Source organism: Corvus moneduloides, chromosome 1, assembly GCF_009650955.1.
Source record: "Corvus moneduloides isolate bCorMon1 chromosome 1, bCorMon1.pri, whole genome shotgun sequence".
Taxonomy (NCBI): Eukaryota; Metazoa; Chordata; class Aves; order Passeriformes; family Corvidae; genus Corvus; species Corvus moneduloides.
Genome location: NC_045476.1, coordinates 119,894,053 through 119,921,503, shown reverse-complemented (window position 1 = coordinate 119,921,503; position 27,451 = coordinate 119,894,053). Strand labels below are relative to the sequence as shown.

The window sequence follows — 27,451 nt, the reverse complement described above, 5'->3', positions numbered from 1 at the left end:
GTGCTGGATCCCCTAGGTGGAAATTAAGATGCAGGAACACAAAGTAAAAGCGCATCTCATGTGTGCTGCAGAGTCACCATGTATGTGTGTACATGTTGGGTGTCTGTATTCTACTTTCCAGCTCTGCTAGAAGCCATTAACACTGAGAGAGAAAGCAGATGGCTTTCAAGGAGATATCAGCAATTAAATAAAACCAGAAGAAGCATTTTTAATTTGGGAGTAAGATGGAGTCAACGCCATTTTTCCTATTCGCCCACTACTGCTGTTTCCTCCCAACTGTTACAACTTCTTTTAAAAATAATTGAGAGAAGCTTTCTGATTATTCCAAGCCCTTCTTCTTTGTATAAGGGTGATCAATCCCTTTCCCAGGGCAGAAAGTGTTTGCAGGGAAGTGCTTAGTACTTGTATGAGTCTTGCACTTAAAAACCTCCAACAGGCTTATCCTCTCCACTTCTGTCTTTTAGTGTAAGTGCCCTGAAAATGATAGAATTACACAATAGCAAATGGCAGTGCTTTTTTTTACGTCAGGTTCAGTGACTCTTGCATTCATGTTCATTGATCGTAATGTGAGCATGTTACTCAGTACTTTACTTTTCTGAGCAGCCATGAACATTAAACTCCTGAGGATTTCAGTGCCTTGAGGTTAGTAGCTTCTCGGGAGCAGAACAAAGCAGAGGATTAAACTGTATGGCAGACTTTATTTGTCAAGTTTTATTTTTTGCCATGACTGAAAACTGTTTTTCCATGGGTGTTTTCTTTGGTCTAGCTAAAATAAATTATTGTTGAGGGAAGAGCAAATTTCCATTCTTCTGCACATCTGCTGAATGTTCCTTCCCCACCCAGAGGACCATGGTTCAGCCACAGACATAGAAATCAACAGGATGAAGTGTGGTGGGTCTTGAAATGTCTTTAGGTGACAAAAGCTGGCTGTAATTCTATTTTTTTTTTTTTTCCCAATTATGTCTGTTTTGATTTTTGATGCTTGACTTTGGAAACTGTGTCTCATGTTTGTGTCTATTATGTAGAGATATGTTGGAAAGCTACATAATCTCTCATATTTTCCATTTAAGAAAATATAAAAATTACATAATACCTATATAGTCTCTTATATTTTCTCTGTAAGAAAACAATTTCAAAGAAATGAGACTGGTTTTCCTTTTTTTCCTTCTAAGAGAAAGCAATAGTTCTGAACAGCCAGTGAATATGTTGCGTAGAAAGCCTCGTTTCACTGTTGTTGTTTAACTATAATTTTCTGCTTTTATTCATGACTTTGACTTGGGGGTGAGGGAAGAAAGAGAATGCCAAAGCAGAAGCAAGGGTAAAACTCACTTGTTTTGACCTTTGCACATTCTTATCCAGGTATGACTGAATGCTGGTCAGCAAATTGTCCCATATCTCACATGGTCTTTGAATACCAGCTGGGGTAAGGAAATGGGCAGGAGCCACAGTGAAACTTTGGGCAGACTCCTGATTACCTGGAACCTCAGAAGTGCTAATGGATGCTTTGAATTTTCTTCATTTTCAGAGGATTTCCATCGTTCTCATGTGAATTAAGTACTAGCTGACTGGTCCATTGGCATAGGTATTATATGGCTTGGTATTACTGTTAATTTTGGAACAAATCTAAGCAAAGCCCACAGGTTTGGGTAATTCACATGCAAGCTGAACTATCAAAAGATCAAACAGTTGTAATAATCAATGTTTGAAAGATAGATGCAGCATCTGGACCTGCAAATACATACAGAATAATGAAAAATTTAGTTTTACCTGCGTATTCATTTTTTTCTGAGGTAGTGTATTTAAGAATCCTAATATATATTCTGATGGAAAATCTGTTGATGACAAAATTGCATTGGGTTTTAAGTAATATGGGTGGCAGTAGCAGAGAAAAATTACATATAATGTGAATACTAATGCTTCCAGTATTTTTAGAAAAATAAAAATCAATGATATACATTTCATTAAACTGTACATTTTATTCCCTTCAGAAATTTAGGCAGCCTGGTCTGACCAGTTGCTGCTAGGTTATTTTTTTATATTTGTCAGTATGTATTTACAGTGTATAGCTGTGTTATAATAATTTTATGAGATGCTATGTTTATGATCTGTGATTTAAGCTTGAACACATAAAATTACTACGTGAACGCTTTGTTTTGTCCAGAAGGTAATTAAAACATATCCTTTGTATTCAGATAGGAAAAGAGACTGTATGGAAGAGTTCCTAAGTATTTCATTTGTAGGTACCTGAGTTTAAGACAAGTGCCTAGGTTACTTTAATAATTAATGACTTGAAAAAGGTATTTCCAGAGTGCAGTCTCCTCCAAAGAGTACTTGGCTAAGAGAGGTCAATAAATTAACTATATATACGGAGAGACGATTAACTGTTAGCTGAAGTTATGTGAAAGGACAGACTCTTTGTCATCAGCTCTTCTGCGAGTGAACAACTTTGTCAAACTGTGGTCTAACACATCCCTATGTTACTGCCATTGTCTGCACACAATGTTTGGATAGTGCTATATATAGACATATCTGAATCTGTGTGTCATATGCATCATCCTAACATCATTAAGACATATATGCACTTTCAGAGTCCAAGAATTTCTGAAATAATTACATGTACCATCCCAATGATGGATAACCTCTTCCAATGCCTACCTGCCAGGGCTCAAGTATGTGGTTTTGAGTGATATTATCAGTTAAGATTGTTCTTCCTCAGATTATTCTCTGTTCTGCAGTCTCAAGGCAGGATAAAACTTGATACTGTCCTCTGCAGAAAAAGCAGACAACAGCAATTCAGGGTGGCCTTGGATTTCTGAAATATTTTGTTTGCAAAAGATACAGATATGTACTCACTGGAATTTATAAAACACACATATTTACATATATTTTAAGTCTATCCAATAGAGAAATTTTATTGTGATAATGAACTGTGCTATTTTAGAGCTCATTTTTATAATAACATTGCCTTGCATGAATTAGCATAGTGCAAATGCAACTGTGTTACTATGACAAAAGCTGTGTATCTCTGCAAGATAATATTCCACCTACGAACACATTCCATATTTACTATCTATCTTACATACTAGCAATGAACTGGTGCTCAGACTGTGCATTACTGGTAGTGCAAATAAAGGTGTTAAATCCAAAATATGGTAAAAATGCAGAATCTTAGAGGGTTGTAAAATTAACAAGAATTTAAAAGTAAATTGTGACTGCAGAGCTGTTTGCCATTTCACAAGCCTAAACCCTTGTGTTAATACATAGAGTTGCTAACAAGGTAATGGTAAATTAGGCCAGTGCTTTTAAATTAAATAAAACCCGTATGATTCAGAATAAAATAAAATTGCACCAGTCTCACTGAGTGCTCTTAGATGCTGAAAGATACGTAGTGCTGGAAAAATAGCCATTGTTCAGTGCTTTGTTTAACACGCTTGCTTTTTCCCCACAGTACAGTGCTGTGGATACAAATCCTTTATCTGTGTATATTATGCAGCCCATCTGGAATAAAATTATTAAGGTAAGAATTTTATTTAATAAAAACTTGACATGTTAATGTAAGAATTTGTTTTAAATACAGCATGTATTTTCATTTAGAAATACATATTGATTAATAAAGCTGAACTGAAGATATCTGATAAAAGAAAACAAATGTTGCAGGATATATAGCTGTGTTTAAGGTATGTTGTTTTGAGATTATCTTTTTTTAGAAAGAAATGGCTTGTTTCTTTTTTTTCTGATTGCTGTAGAAAAGGCATCCATTCCTTTTTTACATCTTTCATTATTACATCTTTCATTAAACAGCTTTGCAGACATGGATGGTTTTACTTCGTACAGATTATTTTTGTGCAGCATATGCTGCCTAACAACAGCGTGGCTTTCTCTCTGTGCTGTGCATATGATTTTATGCAAGCACTGTCTCATTTTCTCCCAAGGGGACTTGCTTGAGGGAGCCAGGCATTCCTCTAAGAAGCTGAAAATGAGAGTGGTTACCATGATCACCATAACGATTGGAAGATGCCATCTTTTGAATGCATTACAATCTGCAGTTTTTAAAAATAAACCACTCACAGTTAGTTATGCTGTTGTTGGCAAAAAAAAAAAAAGCTGTATCTCAAATAAATATGAACTTTATTGATCTCTAAAGAAGCAATGACTTCTGCATCTGCCTCATTACAGAAAGTGTTTAGATTGGAGTAGAATTGAAAATAAACCTTTGTACAAACAAAAAAGGATGTATGTGGTCAGAGTGCTGTTGGATCTGCCATCTTTGGGTGCTATAATTCAGGTGTTGCTTATTCTTGATATGGTAGGAAAATCATAATCTCTAGTTCATAACCTTAAAGTAATTTAATGAAAAGTGTTTATATGACCCAACTGAAGAATTAAAAAGCAACCTGAACACGGGATGAGAAAAAAGCAATTCGAAGATGTGACACTGAATTCAGTAATTCAATTCAGAGACTTTGCTTTTATTCCCACCATAATATTGAGGAAAACAATGATGCAAAAAAGCCCCTCCAGTACTCTGGCATGGGAGATGAGTAGAAGCTTTACTGTGCACTTGCCCTTTGGTTTAGGAGATGGGTGGGTATTCTTCTGCTAGCACATTGAACGGGGAGTGTTGTCAATGCAAAACTTCCTTTGGAGATAAGTTCTTCTAATGGTTGCAGCATTTTACCACAAGAAAAGCAACATTATTGAATGTCCCCAGGTAGCTTAGGGTGATAGGTCCTATAAAAAATGTGTCCTCTTTAGATTTTTTAAAATCTTATGGAGTTTTAGGTGTGCAGGATTTAGTTCTCTTCTTGCTGGAGGAGAACCCAAACCAGAGCAAAGAACCTAAAACCTATTTCAACAATCTGAGTACAGAACCAAAGACAGAAGTGGGTGCTGTCTGTACTGTGCCATTTGGTTTGGTTTGAATCCTGAAGATACAACAACGAATGTTCTACTTTGCCTTCTGGTGCAGGAGGGTTACAGAATACTTACCAGTGATGTGTCACAAGGATTTGAAGGGAAATTATATTTGTCTCAGCTTTTGTAAAAGTCGTCATTCTAATGTTAAAAGATACTGCCATGTAGAATCAAAGTCCTGCAGAGGAACTGGCAGCACATAGCTGCAGAGGGAAAAGCAGTATGTAACTGAGATTGCAGTAGAGTCTACGTTGCTCCTAGAAATAAAAATGAGAACTGTGAGAGCACCAAAATTATTGGCCACAATATAACTGTTTGTAAAAATATCAGTAGGAATGCAAGTTGCTGTAATGGTTTTGTTCTTGAACAGCGCATTACAATAGGGAGATTGGGATAATTGTTAAAGAATTTTTAAAGAATTCTTTGCATCTAATATGTTCATTCAAAATTGAGCTGTACAATTGTGTATCTTGATGACTTGGAGAAGTTCCTTCACTCTGTTTAGACATCCTGATACATCCATTTTCAGATATGAATCAATTATCTTTTAGTTTCCAAACTGGTGAAAATAAAAATTCCACCTGGACTATTTTGACCAGATTCTAGAGGAATTTTAAAAAAGCAACCTTAAATTCACAAAGCCAAGCAAAAAAAAAAAAAAAAAAAATCTGTGACAACAATGGCTTGGGATTTGGGTCTTGCCTTTCATATGTCCTAATGGCAACACAATTTTCTCTGTATTCCATAACACAGAATTCATTGAAAGACATGTTACAAGACTTTACCATTCATTGTAAAGTGTATTTTCTATGTTATAAGAAATTAGGAGGCGCTTGACCTTAAAGATCTGTGAATTTGTGAGCTGAAAAAATATTGTCATAACCCAGCTCATTTATCTGTGTGGATGCTGGACAATGAGAGGAAAAGGAAGAAATCCCACTGGAATACACAGGTGTATGCCAGCTTCACTGAAATCAATTACACTCCCCTCTGTTGCATTTATGAACTTTGAATTTATCACTAGAATTGGGCAAGAGTAGAATTTTAGTAGTCTCAGGTGACTTAGTGAAGTTTGAACAGAGCTTTATGTAAATGTGTACTTCACCATTTATTATACTAATTTATTATACCATTTATTATACTAATAGCTGCTATATTAAAGCATTTGCTGTTTGTATTAAGGCTTTTAGAATGAGTGGTTGTAGAGCCAGAGAAACAGAAATCAGTTAACACTTTGTGGAACTAAGAGTTTTTTAAAAGGTTCAAGCACACAAGGGTTTTGCCAGAGAGCAGATGTGATTCTCTGCATGGCAGCTCCAGTTGTATTAATCATATAGCACATTGATGTATTAGACCTCTACTGTCTGTTAATTAGATAATAAAGATTGCAGCTCATCCTTCTCTAGCATACTAATAAATTCATGCTGTATTTTTGCAAGGTGTGTAAGAAGTTAGTCTTGAACACCCTGTGATTTTCTAATTATGAAATAGGGTGATGGTAGTGTAATGCCAACCAAAAGGATAAGGGGCATTAAATATAACAAAAGGGATTTTGCAACTGGAATACTTTCCAAATACCTACACAGATTAGGTTCCGTAAGGATCAAAAGAACATGCTTAAGGGTTTAACTACAGGAGAGTCTGTTTTCCTGAGGACAGAACTCCTGTAACTGTTTTTCATGGTGTGTCTGTTAGCCAAAGGGATTGCAACTATAACAACATCCTTTGAAGGTTTCCTTCTTAAAATACACAGTGTTAGCAAGAAAGTGGGTTAAAATAACTTCTTCATGTTTGCACCATGTAAGCATAAATTATTTCCTGTAATAACTTAATAATGACATTGTGACTGTTTGGAATGATGAGCCTAATTAGAAAGCAGATGTTTGTGGTGCCCCACTTGATTTAACAGTCAACAATTCCTATGAATAGTCCAGGAAAAGGCAATCAGTTTAAAACAATGCATTGGGTGGCATCTGTATATCCATGTAAACATTTCATCCACAGTGTTTTAAAGCACTATTTTGATCTATGATTTAGATTAAAAGAGACAAATCTAGAATTTTTTCAGTGTCTGTGCTTCTTATTCCACATGAGGTCGTAGCCACCAGATAAATCCCCAGCAGGAGATTCATCTTCTGCATCCTCAGGTAGCAAAACTGGGAGCTGTGCAGCTCTTGCTGCATGCTGAGCATGCAGTCAGAGTAAGAAAAGGCAACCATGCAGTGAAGGACTCCTCCTTAGATGCTCTCCAAAAGAAACTTCAGGGGGCATTTGCTGTCCCTTTTTTTAGAGGTTTAGATTTGCCCTTTTGAACACTCAGAATGATAGATATGTTACATTTTTAAAATTATGGCTGTAAGCATTCCATGGTGTATTTTAAGCACTATGAGAGCTGACATACAGTGTTTTAAAATTAGTGATGAAGTCCTGCCAATAAGGAAAGTAAATATCAAATATAATAGTTTTCCCAATGTTATTACAGAAAACATCTAAGAAACATAATGGGAAAGTGTTCAGGAATTCTAATCTGATTTTTGGAAGTGCACACTTAGTCTGTACACCATCAGTTGCACAATTTCTCCTGAATATTATAAATTACTCTATAGTTGAAAAAGATAATCTAGTTATGATAGTTAATCATTCCAAGCATTCAGATTTTAAAAGTAAATTTTTCATCTAGTAGTAGGATAGAAGAAATGTAAAGATGTATACAAATTACTATGTATTCATCTAGCTGACTAGTTCAGCTAGCTAGTGCAGAACTATTAACAAAACATTTGATTTCAAAACTATTGTTAGTATCAGAAATTGGCTTGATTATCTTTAATATAGTCTTGTAATATTTTATAGTGTTGTAGTAGTTTATAAACATTTTGAGTCCTTAGACACTCCAAATAATTTAATTATAAGTCTCCACTGTTTTTGTGTTTTAAATATATCGATAATGTGTTTGAGAGATGTAATGGTCGATACTTAGTATTTCTGCAAATGTGTTCTGTCTAAAAATCATGTAGAAAGCTGTGTATGCTATTTCAAAAAATATTCTGGAGAAACCATGTTACTTGGGAAGATTGTTGCCAAAAGGGATTCCTGTCGCAGTGTAAGGAGCATCTTAAAGCCACAGGGAATGAATACCTGAGAATGGTTATTAGGACAAAGAGGTTTAGGTAAAGGCAGAGAGTCCTTTTCAGCACCCTACAAAGTAAAATGAATTAATGGAGTGTTTATAATCGATGAGTACATAGGCAGACCCTGTCAGAAAGTTACTATCTAGAGAAGAAGGGAGATGCTTGTAACAGGGAAATCTTCTGAATCTAAAAGTGTAATGCACTCAGGGTCTGATTTTGTTGATATTTTGATTAAGAAATTATTCACGTACTTTGAAAGAAGAACTTTCCTTGTTAAAGTGTGGGAACAGAGTACTTAAGAAACCTGCCACGTGGATGCTGAATTACCACACTGGGGTGCTGCAGTCTTCTTTCAGTTCTGATACAGCTGATCACAAAAGGCTTTCCTTGTTGGCTGGGTAAATAAGGATAACGTACAACACAGGGAATACAATGTTTTAAAATGTCATTCTTACCTCAGTCACAAAAATCAGGCAAAAGGATTTCATTTGAAAATAAATTTCAGACATTAAAACTGTATTTTAATTTGAAAATGGGGAAATATACACAAATCTGAACATTGCTGATGTCATAAAGGCTTCTTTCCTGATACAAAATATTTCATTAAAATAGGATGTACAATTAGAAATACAATTTTTCTGAATTTTTTTCCCTTTGTTTTTTAACAGATAGTGCCTTTGTGGATTGCTCCCAACCTGTTAACATTCTCTGGATTTGTCATGATTTTATTTAATTATTTTCTATTATCTTTTTATGACTGGGACTACACTGCCTCAGGTAAATTTCTTCACACTGTAATTTTTCAGAATAAATGAACTGCTTATACTTCTGAATGTTACAGGGAGCTATCAGACACTTGAATCTTCCACTTACTCCCTTAATGAGGCTCCTATATGTGCATGTAGAAGAATCTACCTCACACATAGCATTATAAATTTAGATCATTTTATTGAAAAATCTTATTTTATTTTACCCCTAAAATGGGTTTCAGCATATGCTGCTTGAAGTCTCTGATAAGATCTCATTTTATTTAAAGTTCATTCCAGGGTTTAAATACACAGCCAAAATCCACCTGAATATTCTCCATAACATTTTCATTGATTTCACATTTCCTAATACCTAAACTGATGCCTGAATGAGTTCATTTCCCTTTCATTACTCCACACATACACACCCCCTATTCAAGACTACTTCTAGACAGAAGCATAGTTTCTAAATAAATGTCTCTTCAAATTATGACTTTCGAAGTTTGACTCCATGTTTGCTCCTCATTGTAAACTAAGTCAGAAATTTTTTGGATCTGATTGCTCCTGAGTGTAGGACATGTTTGGTTTGGGCTTCTCAGACCAGCTCTTGGAGGCCACAGAAAATAGTAAGAATCTTCCAGGTGATTAATATGTAAAATATATTTAGATAAAAGGCTTTGATTTTCTTTAAACTAGACAATTTAGTGAAGAGAACACTTTTATTTCCTGAAATAACTACATTTAGCTGCCTTTCATTTTTTATGCCTGTGGTTAGCTTCAGGATGTACCCTTTGGTGTGAGCTGTTTGTACATTTATCATAGCAATTCTAGAGGCAGGGATACTTATTAGCAGTTTTGGGTCAAAAGTTACGTTTTGAGGACCAGCTTGTTAAATAGTTGTCTGGCCTCATTCTTAAACACTTGGGGTTTTTTTATCAATGCAGATGATAGTTACTCAGACTGTAATAAAAGAGCATCCAGAACAGATCTTTTCAGTGGGATGATGTTATCTTGACACATTCTCAGCAGATATACGTGAACTTGAAGACATTTGAAATGGTGATTAAGTCTGTTAGAGTTGAGACCTATATGAGTAGTTTGCAAGCTCTTCCTCAGTCCACATCAGTACCCATCATTTCTCAATTTTTGGAAAACTTTCATGCAAGCTAAAGAGCATTTTGGGTATCATATATCAATCCTATACCTAGGATCAGAAATAAACGACCTAATTTCCTGCACAGTTGGTTTTCATTCTACAGTTTGCAGATTTGTAGCTAGGAGTCAGGAATTGTCATCGTTTCTTTCAGAATGGTGAGATGAGGCACTGAGAGAAAGGTAGTCAGGGCACTACTTTAGGTGCAGGCATCTCCTGGCATCTTTCATGCAAAGACACACCTCTGTATGCTGGAATTCCCTGTGTTTGGTGCCAAATGACAGAAACCTGAGAGAGCATTGCATTTACAGTTGTTTAGTGTTGATGTAGTATTGGGTGATGTTTAAGTTAAATAGAACCCTCTTTGGAAAAAGGATCGATTTCCTTAAAAGAGCAACAATAACCTTAGGTTAGTGCTATCAGCAGAGCAAAACCAGAACTGGCCTCTGTCCAATTCAGCTATCTCTTCCTTTTTCTCAAGAGGAAAAAAATTAGGGTGGTAATATTTCTGCTAGCCTAAGGACAAAAACTTCCTGTTCAGATCTGTGTGGTAAAAGTGCTGCACAAACCCCAGACTGGCACTGATAATCATGCTTGAAAACTTTTTTTTTCCCCTCTATATAGTCCATGAACATTAACTAATTTTTCAATGGATAGTCTTCCCATGACCTGTGAAAATTTTTGCCTAGTTATTATCATTGTTTTGTGCAATACTAGAGTCATTTCAGGACCAAAACCCTCTGCATTACCTTTTGTCCTTTATGGTGTAAACACATTGAAGCCTGCTCAGTGCTTCTTTGCTAGAGCTCACCGATGCCCGAAGGTCAGACGCCAGCATTGCAATCTGTTTGATGCAGTGGGTTAATCAGTGGCAGCTCGGTTGTATGTATATGTGTATCTTGGGGGATTTCTTTGGTGTTAACCCCTGTTACACTGACTCACTACCCCCCCATTTTTTTCAGGTACCAGTCCTGGACTTGTTCCCACCTGGGTGTGGCTGTTCAGTGCTTTTACCACCTTCTGTGCTTACGCTTTAGGTAATGTACAGTGAAATAATTTGCATGTCTGACATTTTCATGTAATTTTATCTTCAAATTTACTGGTGCTGATTCTGAGATAAAGAGGCATTGTGGCTAAATTACTGATCTCTTTCCAAAACAGCTCTCTTTTTGATTAAAAACAAACAAACAAAAAACCCCCAAGCCACAACACAAGAAAAACCCGTTCATAAGACTTAAACACCCCTCCCCCCCAAAAAAGCATATTAAGTAATATATTAGAGGATCTATTACAGTAACTCTTATCCATCTTGAAAGTTCAAATTATTTTAGAGATACAATAGAAATCATTATATAGCAGCAATCTAGTTCCAATCCCCCTGCCGTGGGCAGGGACACCTTCCACTAGATCAGGTTGCTCAGAGCCCCATCCAGCCTGGCCTTGAACACTTCCAGGGATGGAATGTTCCCAACTTCTCCAGGCAACCCAATCCAGTGCCTCACCACCCTCACAGTAAAGGTTTTCTTGCTAATACTTAATCTAACCGTACCTTCTTTCAGTTTAAATCCATTCCCTACGTGCCTTTGGAAGAAGTCCCTCTCCAGCTCTCTTGCAGCTCCCTTTAGGTACTGGAAGGCTGCTCTAAGGTCTCCTTGTAGCTTTCTCTTCTCCATGCTGAACACCTCCAACTCTCTCAGCCTGTCTTCATAGGGGAGTCACTGCTGTTTGGTTTCATAAAAATCTTTGTCCCCTGATGATGACATTCTGAGAAGCTTCCTGACACCAGCATTAGCAGAAGGTGCTTTTAAGATAGGAAAAATAAAGGACAAAGCAGAAAAAGGGAAATTGTTAGGTGTTTCAGTGCTTAAGGTGTGTGTCAGGAGAGATGGTGATGACAGATGTGATGACAGACCTTAGCTTCTTATGGAAATAAGTATCTTTTTTTCCTTTCCTCTTGCTGTTTTTCTCCTATAACACCTACACCTCAATTTCATATTCCATTTTTACTGCTTTATATGGTGCTATGACTGTATTTTTAGGTACATTGCACCTTGCTGTGCAGTGGTATGAAGACATAGACCTGAAATGATGCTGACCTGGGAGTGAGATCCACGTTAGTGTGGCTTTTTCACTTTCTCTTCCAAAGCTCTCTCATTCCAAACTAGTCTTTCCACAACATGGTGCAACAGAGTTATTTTTCTGGGGAGACTCAAGGTAGTATATTTAAAGGGACTGCACAGTTCTGTGTAATAAGGGTCCAGAAAGGCTGGATATATTTAAAGAAGGAAATCTTAAAGGCACAAGAGCAGGCTGTCCCTATGTGCTAAAAGATGAACCATCAGGGAAGAAGACTGGCCTGACTGAATAGGGAGCTTTCACTGGAACCTGGGGAGAAGAAAAAGAGTTTATGACCCTGGGAAATAGGGGCAGACAACTCAGGAAGGGTACAAGGATGTCATCATGTCTTCTAGAGAGAAAATTAGATTGGTGAAAGCTCAGCTACAGCTCAATGTGGCCATGTTGTGAAAGATAATACAAAGTGGTTTTATAAATACATTAAAAAAAAGAGGGCCAAGGAAAATCTCCATTCTTTATTGGAGGTGGAGGGGAGCATTGTAACCAAAGATGAGGAAAAGGCTGAGGTACTTGATGCCTTCTTTCCCTCAGTCTTCAACAGAAAGACCTGATATCCTCAAGGCAGGTGGCCTGCTGAGTTGGTAGACAGGGACAGGGAGCACACTGACCCCCTGGAACCCAGAGGGAGCAGTCAGTGCCCTGCTGTGCCCCTTGACACTCGAAAGTCTGTGGGGCCGGATGGGATCCACACCAGGGTACTGAGAGAGCTGCTGGAAGAGCCAGGCTGCTCCATCATTTATCACCAGTCCTGGTGAGCCAGGGGGGACCCAGAGAACTGGAGGTTGGCCAGTGTGATGCCCACCTGCAGGAAGGGTTGGAAGGAGGATCTGGGGAACTGTCAGCCAGACCTCGGTGTCTGGGAAGGTTACGGAACAGATCATCTTTAGTGTCATTATGCAGCACATGCAGGACAACCAGGGGATCAGAGCTGTTTAACAGCTTTATCAATGATTTGGATGAGGGGATTGAGTGCACCCTCAGTGAGTTTGCAGATGACACCAAGTTGGGTGGGAGTGTTGATCTGCTGGAGGGCAGGAAGGCTCTGCAGAGGGATCTGGACAGGCTGGATCAGTGGGCTGAGGCCAGTGATATGAGGTTCAACAAGGCCACGTGCCAGGTCCTGCACCGGGGTCACAACAACCCCAGGCAGCACCACAGGCTGGGGAAGAGTGGCTGGAAAGTGACCCAATGGAAAAGGACCTGAGGACGCTGGTTGACAGTGGCTGAACATGAGCAGGTGTGTGCCCAGGTGGCCAAAAAGGCCAATGGCATCCTGGCCTGCATCAGAAAGCTTTTGTCCAGCAGGACGAGGGCAGTGATGGTCCCTCTGTACTCGGCACTGGTGAGGCCACACCTCGAATCCTGTGTTCAGTTCTGGGCCCCTCACTACAGGAAAGACATTGAGGTGCTGGGGCATGTCTGGAGAAGGGCAACAGAGCTGGGGAAGAGTCTGGAGCACAAATCCTATGAGGAGCAGCTGAGGTATCTGGGGATGTTTTGTCTGGAGAAAAGGAGGCTCAGGGGGAACCTTATCACTCTCTACAACTACCTGAAAGGAGGCTGTAGCAAGGTGGGGGTTGGTCTCTTCTCTCAGACAATGATCAACAGGATAAGAGGGAATGACCTCAAGCTGTGCCAGGGGAGGTTCCTGATTGCTATCAGGAAGAAATTTTTATCTGGAAGTGTGGTTAAGCCTTGGAATGGGCTGCCCAGGAAGGTGGTGGAGTCATCACCCCTGGAAGGTGTTCAAGAAACTACTGGACGTGGCACTTAGAATTATGACTTAGTTGACATGGTGATGTTCAGTCAGAGGTTGAACTCAGTGACCTTGGAGGTCTTTCCCTTAATGAGAACCTTAATGAGTCTATTCTTTGATTCTAAATGTACCCTCTCCTTGGAGCTGTTTCTGGTGAGGCCATTGCAGTGTAGCCATACATTTGTGTGCCATATTGGAGATCCTCAGGCTACGTACAGATGTGTTTTATGTTTAGGCTGCAGTGCTGTGTAAAGGGGCTGACCACTTTTGGAATCACACCCATGCATGTAGAGCCATCTTGATTGACCTGGGGTATCCCCTTGGGCAGACATCTCCCTCTGCATTGTACATGCCTTGGCATTGCTATTCAATTGGTGAGATTGTGCCAAAATCTTCTTGTCTGGGATTTCTTTGTATTTGTACCATAAAAAGCAATGGGACAACCATCCTTTGTCAGATTTCTCCAGCCACCCTCTGTACTCAGAAGCAGTGGTTTCTTTTGTGAAAACCATTTTTTATGTCATTGTATGGAATTTAATGAAGTGACTATTGTTTCATAAATTGGAATTACGTATTGGAAGTGTTACTGTATGGCACCCCAGTAGGCACATGGGAAGTTCAGCTTCGGAGATTTTTAATGTAGATGGTATCTGCCAGTGAAGCCTGTAGTTCCCAATACTTGGAAGACAAGGAATATGATGCTGACAGTCAAAGCTATAATGAACTAATGTATATGTAGATTTTTATGTCTGCTGTCCAAGCCACTTCATGAAATATTTAGTCTCAGATTTAATTTTGCATGGCCAAAGTTTTCCCTCTGGAAGACTGCAAAGAGCCATAATAACTAACTAAATATGCAACTGTAATCTTTCTCAGCTTATTTTAATGACACAGTTACTGTCTCCAAATTCCCTAGCATGCTGTTCTTCCCCACCCCTGGTTTTTTAAGGTGGTTTGGTATCATTTCCTTTCCATGAAATAGAGTGCTCTTTGCTGTTACTTTGAATTCTACTCCTTAAAAGTTACATAAACTTCAATAAAACTGAATATTTATGAACTTTTGTGAGGGAGAATCATCATATAAGAATTCTAAAGCAATGGAAGTGTGAAACAGTGTATGTCCACTACTGAACACACACCATCACTGGCATGAATGATTTCAAACCGAAACCTAAACCAGAAAATATTTTCAGTCTCTTAAAAACCTAATGAAACTACATGGAAAATGTGGTTAAGGATTTCTGAAAATCCAATTTTATGTATGTGACATATGGTTCCTGTATTTTTCTTCATGACCATTATATTTAGAAGTACTGTATTTTATGCAACATTATAAGTCTCTTTTTAGAAAAACCAAAGTTTTTGCAAAATGAGAACCACTAGTTCACTGTGAGGTACATATTTTAGTATCTATATACTTGTGTGACAACCTAAAATTTATAAACAGACAAATCTTCTAACATTCTTATTTTAAATACTAACACCTGTGTAACTGAATTCTGCCTGATTTGGGATAGGTGTTCTTGGACTGTAAAACACCATAAACTCTTTAGGATTGTTTACATCCTTATTTCCTAGTTAAGTTTCAGAGATACTGTTTAATGAATGGAAGAATTTCTACTTCCATAGCAACACCATTCAAGTAACCTAAAACTTATACTGTTTTCTTTCAGCACATTTCAGAAAGATGCTGAAAATTCAGTGGAAATGTTAATAGAGAGAGAATGTGTCTCTAGAAGGAGGCAAGCTGTATTTGAAATCCTCGATGAGATATTTAAGTTTTAGAGTTGTGAGAACTGTCTCAAGAGATTTGTATTTTAGTGGAGGATAACTCACAGCTGCTTAGGTATTACAATAGAGATATAGTCTAAAATCTGCACAAAGTGAAATCCCATGTTTTCCTGGTTTAGATCTCTGAACTATATTTACATTATACAAAACTCATAGTACTGCCAAATAATCTGGAGAAGTAAGTAGTATATGATCTACAGCAGCTGTGGTGTCTTTGGTCTCACTATGCTGGGTTGTGTTCCTAGTCAGTTTTGGGTTATTAATGCCATCAATAGTTAATAATTGTTAGCTATAGCACCTTCCAAGTAATATAAAAAAGAAAAACATCTCCATTTTATTTTGAGATTCAAGACAACAATAAGTAATCTGTAGGGTTTGTTCTCTTTCCTAAGAGGTTCATCCTGCATCTTTGCACTTAAGAGGAAAATATTTCTATTTTTCTCCTGCACAGTCTCAGAAAAGAGACTAAGGGTATGGTTTGACTTTACAACTAAGAAAGGTTACAGCTTCTAGACCACCTTTCTCCTCCCTGCATTCACCATCCCTCCCTTGTGCCATCTCCCATGCATTTTGTACCATTCACAGCACCAATTCAGTGACCCACAAGAAAATGTAATGTTTGCTGACTTTCCACCATCTGAGCAGGCTGCAGGTTGCCCTGTTCGACCGCAGTGAACTATCAGATCAACTCAAACCATACTGTCCAACTACACCCTCAGAGTAAGGTCCAGAACAGTGTTGGACCATTTTTCAAGCACTCAATACTAAAAGTGATCAGCACATAATGCACCTTAACTATAATGCATTCTTAGAATCATATAATTGTACATGTTGGAAAAGACCTTTAAGGTCATCACGTCCAACCATGAACACAGCACTGCCAAGTCCACCACTAAACCATGTCCCCAAGTCTGCACATCTTCCAAACACCTCCAGCAATGGTGACTCCACCTCTTCCCTGAGCAGCCTGTTCCAATGCTTGACAACTGTCTTGGTGAAGAAATTTTTCTCAATGTCCAGTGTGACCCTGGTCCCCTGGTGTGACCTGGGGCCATTTCTTCTTTTCCTGTCACTTGTAACCTGGGAAAAGAGACTGACCCCCATCTCACTAAAACCTCCTTTCACATAGTCGTAGAGAGTGATAAGGCCACTCCTGAGCCTCCTTTTCTTCAGGACAAGAACCAGGACAAGAACCAGCTCCCTCAACCACTCCTCATAAGACCTGTGCTCCAGACTCTTCCCCAGCTCTGTTGCCCTTCTCTGGACACCTCCCAGCACCTCAGTGTCTTTCTTGTAGTGAAGGGCCCAGAACTGAACACAGGACTTGAGATGTGGCCTCACCAGTGCCGAGTACAGGATCGCTGCCCTCGTCCTGCTGGACAAAAGCTTTCTGATGCAGGCCAGGATGCCATTGGCCTTTTTGGCCACCTGAACACACTCTTGTTTGAAACTGAAAAACACTTTGAAATATATGGAGGCACAAATACAAATAAATTTTGTGAAATTTGCTCCTTGAAGCTGCCATGTAACTGTTAGTCATTGAGGTATTGAGCATCAAGCAACTTAAATGCCTTAGTGAATCTACCCCACAAGGCTCGAAGGGTCCACAACACCTATGGATGGGCAAGAAGCCCTATGGACACTTTTCAGCACTTGAAACTAATTGCAGGGACTGATGTAAAAGTGTTTCAAGACCACTGGGGGCAAGTAATTATGAGTGTCTTTCTAAAACTTATAAGGAAGGAGGCATTCAGTTTCAGAGCTAAGGACAGAAAAATTACTTGATAACTGGATCAAATATTTTATGAGCAGTTCTAACCTGTTGGCATTGAGGGGGCTGCTGTGCTTCAGTTTGCTGTCATGAGTGTAATTTTCCTGCATGTATATTCATATTCACATAATATTCACATTATAGCAGTAGTGAAGTGTATGTGAAGAAAGCTACTCCTTTTGTTGTGCTCTAATTCCTTGTTTCTTTTCCTTTCTCAATCCTTCTAGACTCCATAGATGGGAAACATGCTCGAAGGACTCAGTCCAGTACTCCTCTGGGAGAATTATTTGACCATGGGCTGGATAGCTGGGCTACCTCCATTTTTGTGCTTTCTTTTTTTTCTGTCTGTTCCCGTGACAATGGGAAGACTGGAGTTTCTGTATATACAATGTATATATATTTAAGCATTGTCTTGTTTAACTTCATGTGTTCACACTGGGAGAAATATAACACAGGAGTTCTTTTTCTTCCTTGGGGATATGATATAAGCCAAGTGGTAAGTATTTATCATCCCTGTTTTGGTTTTGGTTTTTTAACTATGTAATTGTTTTCATAATATTAAAGCAATAGAAAAATGGAGCTCAAGGCAAATAAATTTGACTGAGATATTGAAAAATGTGAAATTGCAAAGCCCTAAAAGCAATTCAGAAATATTTTCTGCATTTGCAATAAAGAGCTGCTCTTGAGCAAGTTGTCAGCATCAGAGATCCATTGCTGTGCAGGAGAAAAAAGGCTTGCAGCAAGCCTAGCAGCCAGACAGTGCCCATGAGAATGTCATTTAACTGCATTTGATTTGTGTATTAACAAAAATTACTGTGCTGTCTGAAGTCACAACCATTTTTTCCCTCAATACCAGGTTGCGAGGCACGATGTGAATTAGTCCAAGTAGTATCTGTTAACAGTAATTACCTAGTTATACACTACCAGACCTCAATTCTACCCCATTTTACAACAAATGTGGTGATGGAAATAGCCTTGTACCTATGCAGTGGGCATTAACTGTTGTCAAGTGAGTTCTACCTTTGAAAAAGAAGTCAGTCATCATGGATGTCAAAAAATCATAGACATTCAGTAACATGAATTACTTATCAGCCCACAGTCAGCACCAGCTGAGTTCTTGTCTGGTTTACAGCCCTATCTTGAGGTGGACCTCTTCAGAAACATGGCCAGGGCACCACAGTGAATGGTATCCTCAGTGCACAGATGAGTAACAGTATTAACCAGCACTTCCAAGGGCCCAGCACTGGGATTTCTCTGGGCTGGCTTATCTGTGTCTCAGAAAGCCAAGGTCTTGCAGCCTGAAGAGCACAGTCAGTCTTCTGAGCTTCCTGTCACAGGCACGAGATGAAAGGTGCAGCCAAATAATTGAAAAGAAGTTTGACAGATACTCAAATATGTGTTTTAATGGAAATACAGTATTCGAATTAATGGCTGCAGATGTATTGCTGTAAACATAATCAGAATCCAGTGGTTTGAGAACAACTCAGAGATGGTGGTCCAGCTGTGGTGCATCTGTGTTGTCCCCTAGAAAATAAGTTTTGGGAGAAGAAGTTGGCTCAGGACTAAGACATTAGGCAGCCAGCTGGTGTGCAAGTTTCAGCCATGTCTGTGTAAGGCTTCTTTGTGAAGTTCTTCCAGCAGGAGAGGAATAGCCTATTTCACTTGTTGCTCAGATGATCACTGTACATGTGAATGTTTAGAAAGCTCTGCTGGATTGCTACAGCATCCAAAGTGTATTAGTGGTTAAGTCTGGGAATGGATATCAACTAGCAGAGCAGTACTGTTAACTCTGTCAGTGCCTGTTAGTGACCTGTGCCTGTGGCACTGTTTGCCTGTGGCACTGTTTTCTCATCTGGGAAATAATGGGATTAATATTTCCCTGCCTGACAGATTTTTGGCAAGGCTGAATATCAGTAAAGTTTGTAAACTGCTTTGATTTACTGGGATGGAAAGTGATAACAAGTGCTGTTTCCTGTTCCCCTCTGATGCTGAACTGCTGTCCTGCTTACTTGCTTTCTAGTACCTTCTGTGATGACTTGGTTACAGTCAAAGTGATAAGCTTGTAAATGTAAGGATTTTTTTGTGCTATTTAGCGCAGTCATCAGAAGTGGTGGAAGACTGTACTATTGAAAACCCTGTATGTCAGTTTTCCCATCTGTAAAAAATAGCTGTTGTAGTTGTGATTGCCTATGAACAAAGAGAAGGCAGGATTTGTAGATCAAGCTAGGTTTTTTTCCATTAGTCTAAACCACATTACATGCACACCAGAAAGTACATAATGTATTTTTTTCCAGCTCTACTAACTAGTCTAGTAAAATATCTTAATTCCCCTAAAAATGTGTCCTTGTTTTGTAAACCCATTCAGCAAATTTGACATGATACATGCACTATCATCTCCAGTAACTTGGAGGATACTGGGGAAAATAGCAAATGGCTGATGATGAGTAAGAAAGGTAATGTTTTCTTTTGCTGCTGCTTCTCTGCCAGGCATTCCCACAGTCACATTTAGAGGCAGAGAGTAGAAGCACTCACTAGCTGCTTCAAGACTGATTCACAATGTTTAGTTCAGTATTTCCTCCATGGCATTCCTAGCTGGATTGCTGCAGGAATGTGCCTCTCTGTCCTGTCTTCAGTAATTTCACCTACAACTTGATGCTGTTGCATTGACACGTCAGATGCTCAGGTGATTAGTTCCCTGCTTCTGCTTTTAAATTTGATGGTAGCCAGGAAGTTTGGGCTTCGTTATCACCCCAGAACTCAAGAAAAACATTAGTTACTGTAAGTGTTCAAATAGAGGACTGATGGCCTTAATGAGCACTTAGCTGGCATGTGGCTCCCAGGACGCTGCTGCTGAGTCAGCTCCGCGGTGCATAAGCACAGACAGCCCGCTCACGGGCTCTGCCTTAGCTGGGGTAGAAAAAGAGCTGCTGTTCCTCTTGAAAAAAATACCTTGTTGTAGACAGAGAGATCTGTGGGACTTATGCACATCACGTTTTTCTGTGACTTGATGAGTCATCAGAACTGGTAACCCAATTACACTAGCTGGGCTGTAATTGGCACTCCAATTAGCTTTGATTACAGCAGACAACCATTTACAGGAAGCTGTGGTTTGTAAACTTGAAAAATGGCTGTAATGTGTCTGAGAGATGCTTGGTCAGAGGACTGTTACATTTGTGGATCCAGAATCAAGGTGGCAGCAAATGCAGCAGGGAAAGCTATTCCTGTCTCTCCTCCCTCCTGCACAAGGATCTATCCTGTGCTGATTCCTGAGTAGCAGAAAAAGGTGCAGGGAGAGGAGCCTCTGTACCATAGCATCTAGACAATTTTCGTACACTTTTGAGTAAGCACACCTACTGGAAACCCCAAAAGTCCAAAGAAAAGGCTAAAAAATAAACTTCTGCTATGATCTGTGAGAAATTCCCTTGGATACATCTTGTGAAAATGAAGACTTTTATTTTTGTCACAAGGCTAACCAAAGAAAGCTAGTATCTGCAAATTAAGTTTCTTGCAGAAAAAAAAAAAAAGACAAAACTTTCCTGAGAAATTAAAATTTCTGGCTTCTTGCCATATGTTAATTTTCACAGACATCCTCTTGTTTTGTTTAAAAAAAAAGTCTGTTTTCTTTCTGAAGAATTTAATATTACCCTAATTAAATACTCACCTAATCCTGCTGTTGCTTTTCATAAGCCACTGCAGCTGAGTTCATGGCAGGGGAACAAAGTACTAATTTTTCCTTAATATGATGTAACGATACCTCTGCTCCATTGGTGCTGCCTTAAGTGTAATGGGAGATACCCTTTATATACTTAATTAAAAATTCAGAAGTGAAGAGCTGAGTGAGAGCTGCAGTGACCCAGACAATTCCACTCTCCTTCCTCTCCCTCTCCCCATCCGAGGGCAAGCTCAGAAGAAGCACAAGCAGCAAGATCCTAAAGGTGACAGGCAGCTCTCTCTGGCCCAGCCCTTGCCCTGCAAGGAGAGGATGAGCAGAAATCCTACCTGTAGGGAGAGTCATGCCTGAAGGGATGGGTATTGGACCATGAGCCCCAGGGTTTCAGTTTGAGATGCTTTCCCAGCTGCTTTTGCCCGATGGCTTTGGACAGTACCACCTAGAGCCTCTGGGAGAACTCTCTGCCTGCCTTGAACTCTGAATAAATTACGTACACGATGCCCCTAGCAACTGAAACATTGTAGAACTTCCTTTTCTCCTTCCTTTCAGTCAAAGCTGGGGAAGGTTTCTTTCCTGGATGCCATATACCACGTTTTCTTTTGGCAAGCTTTTTTACAGAACTCATGCTGAAATATGTTTCATATGACCTTTTCCAGGGATGTGCTGTGGCAGCCAGTGTTTCAGGAACTGGCAGAGAAATCCCAAACAATACAAGTGCACATCACATCTGGAAAAAAATTCTACCTCTTCCGAGGGGCAAAAAACCTTGTCTATTAAAAGGCAAGATAAGGATGCAAATATGTTGTTCTTTGGTCACATTATCAGGATTCACAATTTAATTTCAGTTGAAAGGATATTCACTTTCAGAGCTTTTTTAATTTGAAGTGTCTGTGGAAAGCATAGCCTTTCTTGTGAAGAAAAAATATTGTTACTTAGTTCCAAAGTTGGAGCACAATGGAATTGTTGAAGTAAGAGAACTGATAGCAGTGAGGAAGCAGTGCTGGCCAGACCGTGGTGTCTGCTTCAAGCTGCCTCCGGACATGGCTGGAAACTGATCTCAATACTCAGTTGAGGGAAACCCCATGGTGTATCCATGTGAAATCTGAACAGAAGAACCTGCTGTGCACAGGCTTTTCCTGCAGCAGACTGCTCCATTCTTAACCACTTGATTATAATTCCCCTTTCTTAATTAATTAATTAATTAATCATCCGCACATTTAGCTATTTATCTATAATGTCTAAATGCAAAGTGATCTTCTTGGGTAGAATTTTTCAAAGTCTAAGATTTACAGCCTTCAGCTATTTATTGAAAGGAAAAAACAGGAAAAAAAAATAAAATGGAAAAATTGCACATCACATTGAAGTTAACTGCTATTGAAATAGCTTGTAGGAAATAATTCTTACTCTTTTAGGCAAGTGTCACACTCATTATGAGAAAAATAAAGTAGCCTTGTATTTTAAATGACTGTTTCCTAGATGTTTATTTTGAGCACTGTGTTAATGGAAAATATTTCAGCACATGAACAATTAATGCTATAGCAATATGCTATTGAAATTGAATATTACAGTAAAATTAATGTCATATTTTTGTGGAATCATAAAGAATTTAAAGGCATATCCACATTTTTTTAAAAGATGACAAAATATTTGATTTTTTTTTCACCATGTAGAATATCACACAGCATACTAAATGTGCCTGTGTTTAAAACAGAAATGGTAAATCAATGGTAAGAAAAAAGAATGTATGTACACACAAAATCTAAAATATTGTGGTCACAAAACTTATACCTGAAATAGTGGAAAGACATGAAAGAGATGCTGATTTAAAAATATCCAATGTTTTAGAGAGCAGGTAAGAGGCTAGAAGGTAGAAGACCTTGAGGGGTTATACTGCCTTATGTATACACAGAACTTTCCCAATGCCACATCAAAGAATTATTCTGATTTTACACAGGAACAAATGTGACTATGTCTCTGTTATTTACAAAATTTTGGCAAGATAGGGAGTCCCTGCTCAGAATCCTGCTGTCCTGCTCTCAGCCATATCAAAGAGCCTACAAATTAACACCTTGTGTTTTCACATTTTTCTCAGCATAAGTATTCCTCATACTCATAGACAAGGTCTTGTCAAGCCAAAAATACTCCTGGTCAGATGCTGCAGAGAGATGGAATCCCAGATTGTATCTGTCTACACTACCTTGCTATATAGTTGTCACTTGTGTTAATGTGGTGGGCTGGATGTCACCAAAGCTGCCCTATCACTCCCCTCTGCAACTGGACAGGGGAGAGAAAATAATAATGAAAGGCTCATGAGCTGAGAGAGGGACAGGGAGAGATCACTCATTAATTACTATAATGGGCAAAACAGACTCAGCTTGGGGATATTAATTGAATTTATTATGAACCAAAATCAAAGCAGGATAATGAGAAGTAAAACAAATCTTAAAAACACCTTTCCCCCACCTCTCCCTTCTTTCTGGGCTCTACCTCCACTTCCCTACTGGCACAGGGAGACAGGGAATGGGGGTTATGGTCAGTTCATCACAGGTTGTTTCTGCTGCTGCTCAGGGAGAGGAGTCCTTCCCCTTCTACAGCATGGCATCCCTCCCATGGGAGACTGTTCTCCATGAAGTCCAATGTGAGTCCATCCCACAGGCTACAGTTCTTCATGAACTGCTGTAATGGGGGTACCTTTCCATGGGTACAGTCATTTAGCCTGCTCCAGTGTGGGTCCCCCACAGGGTCACAGGTCCTGCCAGGAAACCTGCTCCTGTGGGGGCTTCTCTCTCCACGGGTCTGCAGATCCCTGCCAGGACCCTGCTCCAGCACAGGCCTCCCACAGGTTCACAGCTCTCTCTCAGGCACCCACCTGCTCCTCATGGGCTGCAGGTGGATCTCTGCATGCCCATGGGTGTCCTTGGGCTGCAGGGGCACAGCTGCCTCACCATGGGCTGCAGGGGAATGTCACCTCCAGTGCCTGGAGCATCTCCTCCCCCTCCTTTCCACTGACCTTGTTGTGTACAGGGCTGTTCCTCTTGCATATTCTCACCCCTTTCTTCTCTGGCAGTAATTACAACAATTTCCTTTTAAAATATGTTGGCCAGTGGTGGGTCCATCTATGTCTGGTGTTAGCTCTGCTGGACATGGGAAAAGTTTGTAGCAGCATCTCACAGAAGCCACCCTTGTAGTCCCCCTGCTACCAAAAACTGGCCACACAAACCAAATACAATTATTTAATTTGGACTTCTCATTTTACAAAAGGCTGCAATTATTTTTGCTTGCTGAAGACTACACTTATATCTGAAAAGTACTAAAGCTAGTTGATAGTAGAGAGATAAGTAAAAAATTTGGCCATCTTTTCTTAAGTAGAATTATTCAGTTGCACTTAGGAACACTGCTTTACTTTTACTTTTTTTTTTAACCAGCAGTGCCTCTAAAACAGTTTATACAGCTGATTAACAGACTTAGGTTTTGCTAATAATTTTGACAATCTTCAATTTTTTCCTAGTATACCTTGGATCAAGGGACACAGCCATTTTCTTATCATTCCTTTCTAAAGATGGTGTGCTTTCTAAAGCCAGAGACTGCTTTAGAAAGCTGCTTTTTAAAGCAGGAGACTGCTTCACTCTAGTCAAAGTCATGAATCCTTAAAAAACAATATACCAAAATTTTGAAGCCAAGGAGTGTTTTTTTTTCATATGCTACATCTGATAAGTAAGAGGCAATCTTGACCTGGGAGTCTTGCATCACCAAATCCCAGGGCAGGGCATTCCCTGTGAGAGCCCATTGCATCCGCACTCCCGTTCCTAGACGTGCGCTGACATCTGACAGTGATGCTCATGACTGCCCTGCCAAAAGTACTGACTGCAATAGTGCTTAATACTGAAGTTCCTCTTTTATCACTTGCCAAAAATGTCTGTTCAGGATTCAATGTGTGAGGGTAAGTTCAGGCTCCATCAAAGCCAGTTGGAGTTCTGCCATCAACTTTGATGGGGTCAGGATTCCATCCATCATGTCTTATGGGTAATATAATACAATTTCTTCAGGAAGCCAAATGTTAGCTCTGATGTAGTGGATTGCAAAACCCATTATAAGTGTCCTTCACACTGACCAAAATTTGACTCACTGTCTTCAGTGGCCTGAGACATAGTGACACTCAGTATTGCCTGCTCTTCCCTGCTGCAGATCTGTTGTGCTGCTGGTTCTTGCAGAGGCATTTCAAACATCAGTGTTTGCAGTTCCACAATGCCAAATCCAAGCAAAACCTCTTAGAGATCTACATACTGATGACACTGAACTGTGCCATAAATCAAATCCCTCCTGATGGGAGAGAATTTTTTAAAATCCTTGCAAGGAGTTTCAAAAGATAAACCGAGACTTTTCCTTGAGTTTCAATGCTGCCGGATAGTTGTTCCTGAAGTCTTACCAGAGAAACAGAGCCACTAGCGTGACCCAGGTACAGCATAGAGCACAGAAAGCAGGAGAGAAGTCTAATTATCAAGATTTACATGGCCTTTTAAAGATAATTTAACCAATAGTTACTAAAAATATATATTATTTTCACCTTCCTACCAATTATTCAGTAACACGGGCAGGAACTGCGGAATTCTCTATCCAATCATCCCAAACTACTTTTACTGCAAAATATGGAGTAATAGAAGAAGAAGAGAGAAAGTTCAGAGAACAACAACAATCCTCCATTTTGGTATTTTTTACTCTTATCTATTTACTACAAAGAGAAACCCAAAACCTCAACATTTTTCACCCTGTGACAGTCTTACATAGTAGTCTATCACCTAATTCACACCACTGTATTTTCTAGTTCTTGTCTCATCGTTGGTAATTTTTTCCAAGGTTGGAGGTTAAAACAGTGCTGTTCAGGGGGGCAAGAACCCTTAAAAACAGGCAGAGAAATATTCTCAGCACCCTGGGTTCCTACAACTGACAGGGCAAGAATCTTGATTTTAGATACAGAGAAGTAAATGAAATAAAATGTAGTATTATCTACGTGTAATGGAAGTTTAAGCAACATCAGCATTCTGCTCTTAATCTGTGATCTTAGAAAGCCCATTAATTAACAAAGAGGTTTTCAGAGTATCTTTGAGTTAAAATTTAATAGAAGACTAGAAATGTGTTTGTTGAAGTTAAAATGGAGAAAACACATAACATAGAAAAAATTAGTATAAAAAGAGCCTAAATAAGAAATAGTAAAATCTGTAACACAAGTCAAGCTGGAAAGCGTTTTTCATCCCAGAGTAAGAAGCTGTATTGAGTGGAAAATATTAAGGTTACTGAGTGTTACCTGGGAATAAGTTGATGAATATGCAGTTTTCTAAATGGCATTGTAATTAACATAGTCGTTTTAATTTAGAGCTAATGTAGCATGAAACATACAGCCCCTTATGGGTCCTGTGGCAAAACTAAACAGCTGAGAACAAACCAGCAGTCCCTCTAGCTGGGTGCTCATGAGTCTTGTGTATGTGTCCTTTCACTCCTAGTGACATCTGTGTGATTATTTTTGTGTGTCCTGTAATGATGTTATCTGTCAAATTAAAAATCAGGGAAGACTTCATCTCCTTCCCATTCTTTTTATTTCTTCACATTCCACTGTATGTTTTTATTATTTTTTATTATTATTTCAGGTGAGCTTAGGGTTTTTCTCCCCCCCTTCAGTTATTCTGATATGATCAGTTCAAGGGGCAGAGCTGCAAAAATAACCACATTGCTAATTCTGAAGTCTGTATCCAAAGACAGGGGAGTGCATGTAGAGTGGGGAGAGCTGGCATTAAGAGTGGATTTAGAACTTAGGTGTTTTGAAAAGGTAAGTCAGTAATCCTTACCACATACAAACAGATGCACACATCACCAGGGAAGTTACTTGCTTACCATATTTCGTACATTTAAAATAATTCTATTGGTGACCCTGAAGGTTGCTTCACTGCTTAGAAGTAATTGTTTTGGCATGGCAGCAGAAGGTAAAGCAGAGACAGGAGGTAAATAACAGATTTTTTTTTTTTTTTACCTTTGCATTTGTATTAAGATGATAAGTGAAATTCTGGGCCTTTAGAAGAAAAGGATTGAAAATAAGTTATCTGTTTTTTCTATAGGTATTAATAGCGGCGTATCTGCTCACCGGGGCTGTTGGTGTGGAAATCTGGCAGGAGCCTTTGCTATTTGGTTATTATATTACAGATGCATTAGTAATCCTGCTTATAGGTAAGTGTCCAGATCTATGCAAAAGTGTACTGCTTTTTAATTATTTTGATTTGCTATTTTTTACGTTTCCTTTTTTTTTGTTGTTTTCCTTTTGTAAGTGTTGGCTAGTCCAAAACTACATGAAAAGAGATGATTAAAAGAGCTAATACTGGAAAATTTTTAAGAGTAGA

The 27,451-nt window shown here is 39.1% G+C and overlaps 1 protein-coding gene across 3 annotated transcripts in view; it reads left to right on the top strand.

The window, feature by feature from the left end:
* Positions 1 to 27,451, top strand: part of LOC116451373 (ethanolaminephosphotransferase 1-like) — a 63,719-nt gene that overhangs the window by 9,866 nt on the left and 26,402 nt on the right. For all 3 annotated transcript variants that reach the window (XM_032124753.1, XM_032124734.1, XM_032124744.1), the window contains 5 exons: positions 3,449 to 3,517; positions 8,711 to 8,819; positions 10,904 to 10,978; positions 17,623 to 17,891; positions 27,173 to 27,281. In XM_032124753.1, the coding sequence (XP_031980644.1) occupies positions 3,449 to 3,517; positions 8,711 to 8,819; positions 10,904 to 10,978; positions 17,623 to 17,891; positions 27,173 to 27,281 (631 nt within the window). The remainder of the gene's footprint in view (positions 1 to 3,448; positions 3,518 to 8,710; positions 8,820 to 10,903; positions 10,979 to 17,622; positions 17,892 to 27,172; positions 27,282 to 27,451) is intronic.